At 47.9% G+C, this 14,215-nt stretch overlaps 1 protein-coding gene across 1 annotated transcript; it reads left to right on the forward strand.

Annotated features, from left to right (window-relative positions):
- The first annotated feature begins 2,572 nt into the window (after positions 1 to 2,572).
- LOC119111159 (larval cuticle protein 65Ag1) lies at positions 2,573 to 8,917 on the forward strand. Its single transcript, XM_037234986.1, has 4 exons — positions 2,573 to 2,581; positions 3,035 to 3,205; positions 7,820 to 7,990; positions 8,395 to 8,917. Exons 1-4 carry the CDS (start codon positions 2,573 to 2,575, stop codon positions 8,638 to 8,640), a joined length of 597 nt encoding a protein of 198 aa, XP_037090881.1. The 3' UTR covers positions 8,641 to 8,917.
- Positions 8,918 to 14,215: the final 5,298 nt, after the last annotated feature.

Here is a 14,215-nt window from a genome sequence, read left to right on the forward strand (position 1 = left end):
AGAATGCCTAACAAGACTCAAATATCAGTTTCTTGGCGACCAACTTCGACGGAACGCCACAGTTTTCAGTATCGATGATGTCAACCTACATCGTAGCATGCCGCTGGTGGATGCGGTATCGGCGGTCATTAGCCTTATTTGCCAACACTAGAATGACATTGAAACTGGTGGTCTCACACCTGCAAAAATCACAGGACTTCTTACGCACGGTCTTCAAAAAACACCTTCAGATTTGACAACGAACAATATAAAGAGCAGTTCGGCATTGCCATGGACCACAAAGTGGCACATTCAGTTGCAATAATCTTCATGCACAAATTGAAACAAATTGCCTTTAAGAATGCGAGCCTAACACCTGACGTTTACGCCTAACACCTTGACGATTCTAGAGGGGTCTGGACTCACTCTCACAGTGAGCTGTTAGACTTCATCACATACCTTAATACTCTCCATAACAACATCAAATTTACCTTAGTAGACACGCATACGTATGGACAGCCTGCATTTCTGAATACATTCGTGACAGTAAATCAAAGCTTCAAATTGTCAACAAAACTTCGCATAAAGCCTAACCATTCCGGGATCACCATCTACAACACAGCAACTCATCCTGTGTCGACAAAAAAGGCAGTCATCCGTTCAGAATTTGGACGTGCCATGAAAATATTGTTGAATGCTTATGCAAATGAACGCTCATGTAAAAAAAAGCAACACAAAACCTGTTCGAAGCAGACGCCTACTCCCAACAACTTAGACGTCGCCTTCACCGACAAGTCACATAACAACATCGACTGGAAAAACAACGTCGTAGACAAACGACAGCAGCGGGAACGTCATCAACATCAACAGGAACATCATCATCGACAGCAATATCGTCAACATCAGCAGGCACACCATCGACACTAATGAGATACAGACCTGAACGGCTATGGAACGTTACCATATTTGGTTAAGGCTGTGTGCAAAGATAGGGTCAGTTTTAAAATGTGCAAGATCAACTTCGTTGCTAAAAAATTTAGCCTTAGTGTTATTTCAGCATGACAAAACCAAAATACTTTGAAACACGTTCTAGGTCGTTTTTCTCACCATGTGATTGTCCATCCGGTGATCTAATTTGTAATGCATGTATGTCCGGTTTACAAGGTAAACGTTTGACGTCTTGTGTTGTGTACATAAACACATGTTTGAGATGTAAGGGCACGGGTGAAAGTTAAGCTTATACCGGCAAATCAAAAGACCCATTCGGCTACGGTTTAATGAACCGGTCATAGACGCAAAAACAGTGAAACAAAATAAAACTACTGAAACTCCCATTGGCGACCATTTTCTTTTCGCACACCAATACTATCAGATGCGGCGTGATGAGAACCCCATGACTGCAATAATTTTGCAAAAAAAAATCACCCTCATCTCAAAATGAGTCAATGAATCCACATACGCATGATGCAACCCTTTCTTAATAAAAATGTTTCATTCTGGAGAATAATGCAGTCGTAACCTCTACACAGCTACTAGCGGATACTACTACGTCTTATACTACGACGTGAACTCTATGCATGCTTTGACATGTCTGACGCTCCATAGAAATTCAGTAAAACAAAGACACCCGCAAAATCGCTTCGCATCGTCATCGGAAAATCCAAATTTCAACTTTTTCTTAGATAAAGTCTGTCTCCCAGCCTTGATTTTCATATCTTCAAGCTGAATGCGACTCCGAAACCAAGGTCTACCGAATTAATTATTTCGTCTTAGATTCGTTAGATTCGTTCGTCATTAGATTCTTTAGACGGTTCGTCCCAACCTCTGACGTTACCCAACCACGGACGTAATCATAACTTTCTTAATGTGATGGGGACGGAACTCAGTCAGCGCCATCGTAAGAAATCAAAAGTAAACATCTATGTCGCTCAAGCAAAGAACATGGGCATCGGGGGGGAGGGGCAGTTACTACGCCCCTGTGCCGAACCTTTAGCGCGGCTGCTCCCACCGCCCACATGCTATCCCACAAAAAGCAAGCCCCGAAAGCCACTCAAACCCGCCCTGCAACTGGTGGGTGAATGGAAAGTCAGGCGCTCTAGAAAACTGAGCTGTTGGGACGGGTGGTGTCACTTGAACGAAATAAAAAAAGTAGGCGGTCGTTGGTGAGATACGTACAACGTACACCTCATGATGTACATTGTGCATTATGTATACCAATTTGCAACACGAAAGAATGACACCGTCTGTCAAAAAAAAAAACACCAGGGATTTCTGTCCCTGTTTGTGGAATGTCCAACTTGGACTTATGCAATTTCTGAACTTGACAAAATTTGTAATCAGATCGGTACTATGACCTGGACGAAGGTACAGGCATTCGCAGAGCTTGGACGATCTCGTGGGTGGGAAATTAGCCGGCAATAAGTACTGACAAGGTCACCGTCGGCTGGCGGGGCAGTGATAGGTTGGCACGATGGGGTAGCCCGCCGGCGCGGCCTCGCCACTGCCTCCGCTTATAAGCCCCGGAGCTGGAGCTCTCAGCATCAGTCGCTTGCTGCAGCCGTCCCAGCACCACAGATCTGAACACCACAGAGCCATGCAGCTGGTGAGTGGTGTGTGCTGTAGTCGACCGAACAGCGGCCATGTACCGGGCGGCTGAACGAGAGGATAAACAGACAAATGAAGCATAGGGGTCGTTCCACGCAAAGATGCTGCTCCTAGTGTTTAATGCATCTACAGGCTAGGGTATTGAATGACCGCTGCAATAGCATGCACAGCCAAGGACTCCCAGCTAAGTGACTCTTTCCAATAATTGACTGTGTGTTCTTGGGAACGTTCCGGAGATTCCAAACGTGTAAGAATATTTGAGCAGTCTTATGCTGATAGCAAATGAAAAGGCAGCTTTTCTAGCTTAAAAAGGGCAGCAGCCATGAAGCGTTCGCTGATAAGTAGGGATAACTTTCCTATGATTGTTCACTGAGTGACCCTTTTTTCTTGTTAAAATGGTGCGCATATATTGCAAGCACTGCCCTAGCTGACGCGCTGGCCTTCTCCCCAGTTCGTCTTTGCTACACTGGTGGCTGCGGCTGCGGCTGCTCCGCAAAACTACAACGCTAATCAGTTTGTGAAATCTGGGCTGCCCGAGATCCGCATTCTCAGCCAGAGGTTCGATCAGGACCCCAACACTGGAAACTACGAGTACAGCTACGAGCAGGACAACGGCCAGGCGGTAAGTTTTTGAGCAGTTCATCTATCCTCATTACGCGTTACGCCTTGTGGATTGCTCATCTGGTGAACTGCTCATCTTCATGACTAAATGTCTTCGATTAACGTAGCGAGTCATCTGCATACATTGCAGGATTGTACTCGATAGCAGTGCAACGTTAGGTCGTAACCCAGGCGGGATTGGATGGTCTGAATCTTGCAATTTAAGCAGTCGATGCTTACGAGTGAGAGGATAGGAAGGCTGACTATGTGAATGGGTGATTAAAGCCCACTTCACATCAAAGGGAATGGGTTCTATCTTTAATGCCAAAGCTGTCTTCCAGCCTATGCGTTAGTAATGCAACGCATAGTCTTGGAGGTCAGAATTCAGTGATAACACACATGTGCATGCTTCCTTTGCAGGTGGCCGAGACAGGTCAGGTATACCCTGGACCTGAGCCAGAGACCGGCAGCCTCACCCAGCAGGGCAACTACCAGTTCGTGGGCGATGACGGCAACAGCTACCAGGTCAGCTACGTGGCCAACGAGGGAGGCTACCAGCCGCAGGGCGCCCACCTGCCGGTGGCGCCAGTTCAGATCCCGGAGTACGAGCAGCTGAGGATTGAACACCCCGAGCTGTTCTGGGCAGAGAAGAGGCAATACGTCTAGGAGTATCAGTCGCTCAGGCTCTCTGATACTAACATCAAACCAAGTCAACGTTTGTAGGTGGAGTGCAGCACGGAGAGGCTCGCTACATTCAAATGCATTTAATGCCGACTACGCGAACAAACTTCAAGTTTGCTAAGACATGGGATGATGGAAGTTCTATGCACAATCTTGGTGTACCTGTTCATGTTCTTTGATTCCGCTGGATATAGTATTTCATGTGGTGAAACGCTTACAAGCCGTCCATTATCTGTGTGGTCTTTCTGTGCGCCTCAAATACCGTTCTTGTTCTGCTTAAGTGTCTGGTATAAGTACCGTGCAATGACTTTGGCCGATGTATGCTAGTCTTTATCAATAAACTTATGTCAGGTCGTGGCATGTTTTCATGCCAGTCGTGGGCTCGGTATGTATATTGCAGCGTAGGAACTGTTTCTTGGAACAAACCATATCAAAGTCAATTTTTGCCCCGGCTTCCAAATAGCATGTTCTATCGAGTTGGGAGTTGGTCGTGCATAAATGGCGTAGCCAAGAGATCGGAGGTGCAAAATCAACTTTGCATAATTCCCGACGAAGCACATTGCAGACATGCGTCTAAGTAAAAATATTTCAAGCAAAGTCCGAGGTCAAGTCCAGGCGCTCTGAGCCCTAATCGAGTTTCTGACTCTTTTTTTGCAGCATTAACCAGTCCGAGTCCGAGGAAGAATGCAATAATTTTTCACGGCTTACGAGTCTAAGTCTGCATCCGACTCGTTAGAGACTCAGTCCACTTCCGAGTTTGGTTTTGAGTCTTAAGGTTTCATCCCGGGTCCATCAGCGGCAAAGTTAGTTCCACATCATTACGCTGGAGGTGGACATTGCAGATGATGAAAATTATAGTGTGATGGCTATGCTTGGTCTAACTGACCTTGTTTTAAGTCAAACTCACTGTTAAAATGAAGCTCCAATAGAAGCCAAAAACGTTTGCGATCCCTGCACGCACGCACACGCACGCACGCACGCGCACACATCCACCCACACCCACATCCCCCCCCCTCCCCACACACACGCCTCCTTTCTATTACACCCGAAAATATCTACTACAGCCGAAGATAGTGAAGGCCGAACATTTGTCCTTCCCTTCTGCTTTCTGCCTATTATTTCATCTGCAAAACGTCATACAGGAAAAAGGGCAGTTAAAAGTGGCTCAAAGACAGTCTGGCATTAATATCAAGAACATGCCCATCGTCCATGATGTGGTTCATACAATTCTTAACTTAGCGTTAGGCGAACCAAAACTGTTTTTCCGGGTCAGCAATAGAAAAATCATCTACCTGTACTTGCTGTATTGTTCGTTGCATTTCATCGAATGAACACCTTTTAACGATTGGCAAATTCCTTGCATCTGAGTACTGATTATAAGTGTCCTGATTTCTGAGTACTAGCTAGAGACAACGGGCAATGGAAGAACGAGCACGTGCTTATAACCGCTAGGAATTTTCACTGACAGATACTACTACATATTCACCTTTCCAACACTATTCAGCCCCAAACAAACCGATGAAACCCAACTGAAATCGGTAACCTTCGTGACCATGCTTCATGTTGATGTTGGTCCATAAATTCTAAACCTAGCATTAGGCGAACCAAAATTGCTGTTTCCGGGTGAGCAATAGAAAAATCATCTGCATTTACGTGCTGTATAAGACTTCACATTTCATCGAGTGGATACCTTTTAACGAATGGCAAATTCCCTGCGTCTAAGAACTGATTATAAGTGTTCTGATTTCTGAGTACCAGTCAAAGCCAACAGGCAATCCAAGAACGAGCACGTGCTTATTAGATTGAGCAAGTTTTACTAACCGATGCTACTACATCTTCATCTTTTCAACACTATTGAACCTACTGAAGCCCGATGAAACCCAACTGAAGTCAGGGACGCCGTGAAGAGAAGGACCACGGAGGATTTTTTCCACGGTCCCTGAACAAATAAGCTTATGTACTGGACGATTTCAGAGCAATCTTACACAAGTTTTCAGTATGTTGGCAACAATTTTGCGTTTATCCTCCGGTGAGCTAAATTTTGGCTTCGTGCCCGGACGAAATCAACTGTTGTCGTTGAAGTACTCGAACTGGCTGGCGGCCGCGGCGGGGGGGGGGGGGGGAAGTGATCTTTAGTTTAGCACACCGAAATTTAAAAGCATGCTCTCATTAGCGCACTCAAAAAGGGAAACGTGAAAAATATTTTGTGATGCTGGACGTTTGATGGGTTTGAATGATATGTTTCATAAAAGACATCGAAACTGCCATTTAGAGCGTTGCGCAAAGTACATTAGCTGTTGTGAAGTGGCAGGACATTGTTGGAATTTAGGTCCGTAAATGGGGTGTGGGATGCGGATGCATCGTTTTAGGGTTAAAAGGGTTAATTAGCGTCAATAACTTAAGCATGATGACAATGGAGAAACCTCAAGTTGGTGCGTCTTATTTTTTCAGTCATGCTAAAAAGCGATGAGCTTTGATTGTTCTTTTTCACGTCGGCAAGATTGAAGGCAAGTGTCAGTTTTTTGCCACTCAAGGTATTAAGTCAACATATTTTGTTCGAGCTTGACCCCCTGATGATGAGCAATAACACGCCACTTGAACAATCGTCGTTCATTCATTACCGTCCTTCCAAAAGCCTGCTGTCCTCCATACCCTGATGTGTCTGCTCAGTGTGCACGTGTGACGTCACATCACACCAACAACAGCTGCGTCGGTTGCCACAGCTCGGAGAGCGGCTGTAAGTCACGCCATCACACGCTGACGGCGCTTCGCCAACCATCGTTGCACCCGCCGCCTCCACTGGGAACAGGAGTGCCGATTTCAGGAAGGTCGTGTCCAAAGTCCATGGTTGAAACGGCAAAAATCCAGCCGTCGCATGACACCCACCTGCTGCGGGTACCCGTTCAGGTCCTGAAGTAGAAGCAGTCAAGGAGAGACCACCCTAAGCTCACCAAAATGCGTCAAAAAATCAGCTTGTTTATATATTTTCAATCCTCCTAAAAAGCACAAAAACACTACCACATACAAACGATCACTCAAGCCACGCCGCTCAACGTATTCCCTCACTTTATTGGAATGTTAAAAAATAAAATTATCGTCTGTAAGTGAGGTGCATCCTGCATACCAACATGCGACACGACAGAATAATATCGGCTATACGAAAAGTTCCGAATATTTGTATGCATGCCCGTCCAATTTCCACCTTAGTTTTTCTGGATTCCTCAAATGTATAAGCTAATCGGCACCTCTTGCTGGGAGCATGCGCGGAGACGTGCACGGAGCTGGGACGATCTCGCGGGTGGGCATTTAGCCAGCGGCAAGCGCTGTGAAGGTCGCCGTCGGCTGTCGGGGCAGAGAAAGGTCGGCACGGCAGGGGAGCCCGCCCGCGCGGCATCGCCGCTGCCGCGGCTTATAAGGCCCGGATCTGGAGCTCTCAGCATCAGTCGCTTACTGCAGCCGACCGAGCACCACAGATCTGAGCATCACAGAGCCATGCAGCTGGTGAGTGGTGTGTGCTGTAGTCGCCCAAACAGCGGCCGTGCACCGGGCGACCGAACAAGGATTAACAGGCAGACGTGGCACTGGGCAGGCCCCATGACAATCTGATACCCGCAGTGGCTAACGCATCTCCAGGATAGGGAGCTCCATTATTGTTACAGAAACATGCCCAGTCGAGGACTTTCAAGTTATCTGCTTTTCCAATCACAGACTGGATAACCAGGCAAGTTCGAGAACTTCCAAATGCGTAACAAATGTTTGGGCAATCACGTGTTAGTAGACAATAAAGATAAGAGTTCTGTGGATTAAAACGAATTGCCAGAAGCAATTACGTATTTGCTAATTAGTAGCCAGAGACTTCTTTTGGTTGAACTCCCAAATCACGCGTTTTTCTTGTCAACATGGTGCACATATATTGCAGGCATTGTCCTAAATAACGCGCTGGCCTTTTCCCTAGCTCGTCTTTGCTACACTGGTGGTTGCGGCTGCGGCTGCGCCGCAAAACTACAACGCTAATGAGTTCGTGACGTCTGGACTGCCCGAGATCCGCATTCTCAGCCAGAGGTTCGATCAGGATCCCAACACTGGAAGCTACGAGTACAGCTACGAACAGGACAACGGACAGGCGGTAAGTTTTTGAGGACTTTATTTCACTCATTTCACATGATGACACTGGATTTCTCATCCAGTGAACTGTTGACACGTTCTGACTAAATACGTTTGATTAGGGAGCGAGTCATCCGTATACATTGACAGCGATGTACTTGTTAGTCAGGAGCGTAACATAAGTCGCAGCCAAGCCGGGTGCGGTTGGTCTGAGTCTTGCACTTCATGCTGTCCATACTTCTGGGTACGGGGATACGAAGACTCACTTTTATGATCGGTGCATAAATCACACTTCACATGAAAAGGCCATCGGTTCTAACTTTGTTGTGGCAGTGTCTTTTTCGTTTGTGCGTCGGTTTTGCAGCGCATAGTTCTAGGGATCAGCCTTCACCGATATTAGACATAGTGTGCAATCTGTTTTTGCAGGTGGCTGAGACAGGTCAGGTGTACCCTGGACCTCAGCCAGAGACAGGCAGCCTCACCCAGCAGGGCAACTACCAGTTCGTGGGCGATGACGGCAACACCTACCAAGTCAGCTACGTGGCCGACGAGGGAGGCTACCAGCCGCAGGGCGCCCACCTGCCGGTGGCGCCCGCTCAGATCCCGGAGTATGAACAGCTGAGGATTGAACACCCCGAGCTGTTCTGGGCAGAGCAGCAGCAATACGTCTAGGAATATCAGTCGTTTAGGCCGCACTGTGATATCGTCATCAACCCAGATTAACGTTTGTAGGTGGAGCGCACCACCGAGGGGCTCGCTACATTTACTTGAGTTTAATGCCGCCTACGCGAACAAACTCAAGCTTTGCTAAGAAATGAGATGATGAAAGTCATCTACACATCCTTTTCTTACATTCGTGCGGCTCTCTTTCTTGCGGTTGTATTGTACGCCTACAGACACTATTGGTGTCTCCTGAAATGCCGTGAATGAGTACTGTGTGATGTCTTTGTGCGATGCGTGCTAGTTGTTACCAATACACTTACGTAAAGACGTGACGTGTTGTCATGGCAGCCCCGGGCTCGATTTTTAAATTGAAGCGGAAGGGCTTATTGTTGGAGCAGAACACTGAAAAGTGAGTGCTTTGTTCCAGCCTGCAAACGTGCTTGCTTGACGTGCTTGCCAGCCAGCTTGACGTGCTGAACGTTTGATGTGCACAAAGATATCAGATATGGGAAGGATGATGGAAGTTCCATTGCTCTGAAGAAGCACACTGCACTACGGGTCATAGTACATGACATTTAGTTCAAGGCCGAGTCCGAGTCCTGGTGTTCTGGGCTTGAATCGAGTTTTTTTAAACTTTATTCGGTCATCATTAAATAGCCCGAGTCTACGGTCAACTGCAGTTATCTTTACAGCTAGTGCTTTGGAGTCTGCGTTCGAAACCTTTGGTGGATATTGTAGCTGTAGCCTAACTGACCTTAGCCTGATTGTAACTCTGCCACCATGGGGCCCCAATAGTTGTCAAGAAGATGTGTCGTTCCTTCCACACGTCCATTCCCCTCCTAATTCCTACAACCGAAGACAGTGATTGCCGTACATAGGTGCTTCCCTTTTGCTTTCTGCGCATCATTCCATCAGTAGGACGTCAAATGAAAAAAAAACACAGGGTCAGTTTAATGAGGCGTAAAGACAAGGTGGCATTGATATCAAGATATTGATATCATATTGTGGTTCATAAAATCCTTGTCCTGACGTTAAGCCAAACACAATGTTAATTTCAAGGTAAGCAATAAAACAACAGGCTATTTCCATATCCCCTGCACCTGAGTGCTGGTTATTAAAACTCAAGTGCAGGAAATGTGAATGGCTCGACATTTCTTTTCTCGGCCCGGATCATCGCATGGGTCATGGAATTGCAACATTTTAGTAACGTGATTATGACGTTATGAATGCTAAGGTGACATTGAAATACTCTCCCCGCAATAGTCTTCCCATCTTCGCGGGTGTGTAGCTCAGAAACCAGAGGGACTTAGATCTGAAGATGGGCAGGGCTGTGAACTGCATGGAATAATCTTCAAGATGGGTTTCCAATTCGACATGTCATAGGAATGAGGAATACTCCCCTCAAATCAAAAAGAACGAGCACGTGCTCATAATCTTTACAAAGTTTTCCTGGCCGATACTCCTACGTCTTATATCACCTACCTACTTCTGTTCAGCATATAAGTATCCACACATAAGGTGGCTGACCTACGGCAGGTCAAAGGCACGCCATGCATTCAGGGAAGACAATTACTTTGGAACCGTTCCCTATGATGCAACGACAGAGTGCTGGATGAAACCATACATCTATGAAATACTTTCTTAAGCAACACATCATCTGAGCTAGGAAGCTTGATCGACCTAGGATCAGTTATGAAGATCAGATAATGTCAGAACCTTTTTTTTTACATCTAGAGCTTGCTATATTGCATAGGCTGTGGTGCTCACTTAAGTGAAAAAAAATGTTCATCCAATTTGCTTGGCAATCGGCATCGTAACGAATCAAAAATAAACATCTATGGCGCTCAAGTAAAGACATAGGCATCGGGGGGCGGGGAGGGAGACAGTTACTACGCCCCTGTGCTGAACCTTAAGCGCGGCTGCTACAACCGGCTACAGGCTAATCCAGTCAAACAAAAAGCAAACCCTGAAAGTTACTCAACTCACCCTGCAGCTGGTGGGTGAATGAGAAGTCAGGGGTTCTAGCAAACTGAGCTGTCGGGGCGGGCTTTACCTGCAATGCTCACTTCAAGCCTAGAAAACGTCAGGCAAGAAATACTTGCTGAGGACCTGTAGCTGTTGCTATTCAATTGCCATGGAATGGTTGTTGTTGGAGACCACTGCCAGCTTACCGTACAAAAGGTGTAAAAAAGCAGAGTGTCTATTCTTGTTAAGTGTTTGTGCATAAAGTTACCACTATGTACAACCGATAGCCTAGACACCACTGGCATCGCTGGATTCTGTCACTCGAATCAAATGAAAGAGTAGATGGTCGTCGGTGAATAGATGTACATAAGGGTGTGTCATCAGTAACAAAAGCAACGGAGACAAGAAATTGTTTGGCGCAGGAGTCCAAAAGTACACGGCATAGCAAAAGTTCTTCCCCAAAACTTAAATTTGTGAGGCGCGAGTCGATCGAAATTACCCGAAAACCGATGCCCGGCGTTGCATTCACCCTACGCTGAACGACGTGCTCTGCCGCAGGTAACACCAATCCGTTGGTGGCAAGCGGCACAAAATATATTTGCGTATAGAAACGATGCTACCGAGCGCTCGTTAAGCCGTCGTACGAGAATGTCCCGGTATAGAGGTCCTAACATTCGGATGCGGACATTGCCCGATTGATTGTCTTTTGGCGGAAACTTATGTGCTGTTGAGTATGAACTCGTACGAGCATGCTGGTTAGCATTGCTATAGATTTTCACTTATCTGAGACAACTCACGTGATGCAAAAAAACTGTGTATAAACTGTGTATGAATCAAGATATATTGTCTGGTGTACCACTTAATACATACAGCAAGTTCTGCAGCCTGCACCACGGACGTAGAGAGGAGGGCGGAGGGGGGGGGGGGGGGGAGGCGGTAGGGTGACCCCATGGAACATCTTGCTCCTTGCCGAGCCTGTGTATTCGATGCACCAGCCCAAACAGCAACTGCTCACAGACTGCAAACCTGAAACACGTGTTGGCAGAGACCGCACGGTAGCAGAAGTACCGTCGCAGCTGGGCTCCACATATTGCCGAAGCTCCAGCTCCAGCCGCAGACGTCCTTGGCAGTGCGGCGCTGCGTCGCACTCCTGGTGTGAACCAGATGGGGCAAAATAGCCAGCGGTGACTGCACTTTGTTCCGCAGCTCGCAGCAACCGAAGTCTCGCAATGGGAACTGTGAGACTGGTCCGTGCTAGGGAATCAGTTCGGTGTGCCTCACGGCCTCGAAGTTTACGGCTGAGATGGCGAAATCCCTGGACTGAAGAATACCTTTGGTTTGCTGCTCACGAGCGGCGCGACGATCGGAACCACTTGTTCGCGGACGATATGGTTATTATCCCACACCATGTCTAGCAGCAGGTGTTCCAGACGGACCCAGTGCCCGTTACGCTGGAGGACTGGCTGCACCGTGGCCTATCTGAGCTGTCGCAGGTCGCGGAGCAGCGCGATGCTCCGAAACAAGTTGCGTAAGCCAAAGTCGCAGCCGCTGTTTTGCCGGATGGTGAACCATTCCGACGCATAGCGACCGACCACGCGCTGGACGAGGCTCTTGAGAGCGCTTCTGGAGGTCTTGGTAGAGATGTGAGCTAGGAGCAGACAAGCGGCCCCACCTGAAAATAGGAGGGAATATATTGGAACAATACGTTACTAACCGAGCATTAAAAAATACATTCAAGTGGTGCAATACAAATATTATTACGCCTTTTTGGTGTATATAATTATATCGACATCCACAGTCCTTATATGTGACGGAATACATGTCAACAGATATACTAGTAAGCATGAACCAACCAGCAAAGGATGCGACGCACTACGCACGGCGCGAGGTATGATAATAAGTGAATGCTCAACAGTAAGGACATGACATATCAATAGATACTTGGTTAACTTTGAACACTCATTGCTATAAATTCGAAGATAATAGGCTTTCATATTTGCCTGAGATGGTTCGATGGTCCGATTCGCCACCGGGCTGCCACGTTTGGGACCGAGCTGTTTGGAACGCCTGAGGCCAGAAGGTACAGCAACTGCTGTTTGGTGCTCATCTGCTGAATCAGGTCGACCGGCAGGTTTGGCACGTGTACCAACCTAGGCTTGAATGCCACAACGTCTCTCCCCCAGATCTCTCCGGCCCAGGCCGCGCCTTCCAAGCTCAGCAGCAGATGGAGGAGGTTCGGCTCGTTGCCATGCAGCTGTCAGATTAACCTGTGCACGGGTGATTCGGTGGCCAGCTCAAACAGTCGGAACACGCCGCCTATTGCTTCGGATTTGACGGCCGTGCCATCGCAGCCGAGCACATTGATGTGACCGTCGCACTGCGGGCTCACTGAGCGTAGCCCGTTGAACAAGTGCAGGGCGCGGCCGAAGTCGGACGTAAAATGAGTCACGTAGCGACTGCCTGGCTCAGTGATGACAACCACGTGTTTTTCGACGGCATTCGTCTGGCTCCGTGTGGCTCATGTAGCTCCTACCTTCGTGGCAGTCGGAGTAGAGGATGTCAAACCTGACTTGTGGGTTTATTCACTCCTTTCTCGCTCTGTCTCTTGCACAGCAGATATTCTTAGGATCTACGATATTTGATTTCAAGTAGCCAGCCCGTCTCTGCTGTCTTGTTGAAAGGCGTCGATAATAGCAGCAGCGGCCCGGTTCGAGTCACCGTAGCTGTCAACCACCAGTGCGGTGCTAGTCAGATCGTTAGCGTTATAATGTACAGTGACAGTGGTCTCAACCGGAAAAAAACAATCGGCGTCGTCGCCACCTCCTACCATGTACGGAATCGTGTAAGAGTCCGTGCCCTCGGCTGAGTCGTCAGCGCTGGGACCACTTAGTCCCGGAGAGGGCTCGGGGTCAGCACTAGCCGCCAGCGCTGGCTCAGCAGGTGGCGCGGGCTCAGCAGTTGGCAGGGAAGGCGTCTCAGGTTCAGCAGCAGACACCGCCTCACTGGCGGCCGAGCCACGACGCCCCTGAAGTTGTTTGGCCATCCTCCGCACGTCGCGAGCCTTCCTTGTCGCAATCGTGCCCCGGTCATATGACCACAGGGTAAGCTTCCGGTGCCTGTACTGTCCTTCATGGCAGCTTCCTCTTGATACACTATGTACACATTGGGGCATGGAAAGCTGCACTGAGGCTTACACTTTCATTTCACGGCATCAAGAACCTTGTTGAATTACGCGAAGGCGGCTTTGCTGTGTCACTCTCTTTTTGTTCCATTTCTTGCTGAATGCTCTGTTGGAATGATATCAATCCTTCTCGATCAATTTTGTCACGTATTTTAGATCGTGAACAGGGATCACTCCACAGGTCTACAGCACAATGATAACTGCCAAAGTGGTCTTGAAGATGGTGTTAATAAGATTCCTCTCCGATTCACCCAGCCACCTGATGTAGCTCAAGGTTTTCCCGTAGTCGGCAGTTGGTGGTGGGACAGAAGAGCGGTGTGGCCTACCACAAAATGTAATCGGCACTTCTACCTGGACGAAGGCGCGGAGTCATTCGCGGAGCTCGGACGACCTGGCGGGGGCCAGTTAGCCGGCAATAAGTACTGACAAGGTCACCGT

The sequence above is a fragment of the Pollicipes pollicipes genome, unplaced genomic scaffold, assembly GCF_011947565.3.
Source record: "Pollicipes pollicipes isolate AB1234 unplaced genomic scaffold, Ppol_2.1 Scaffold_7261;HRSCAF=8764_pilon_pilon_pilon, whole genome shotgun sequence".
In the NCBI taxonomy this organism is placed as follows: domain Eukaryota; kingdom Metazoa; phylum Arthropoda; class Thecostraca; order Pollicipedomorpha; family Pollicipedidae; genus Pollicipes; species Pollicipes pollicipes.

Excerpts from the sequence above, each read along its gene's own strand:
- LOC119111159 (XM_037234986.1), top strand. Across the intron at positions 3,206-7,819 it reads AGCAGGACAACGGCCAGGCG|CTCGTCTTTGCTACACTGGT; the intron begins GTAAGTTTTTGA and ends CCTTTTCCCTAG. Across the intron at positions 7,991-8,394 it reads AACAGGACAACGGACAGGCG|GTGGCTGAGACAGGTCAGGT; the intron begins GTAAGTTTTTGA and ends CTGTTTTTGCAG.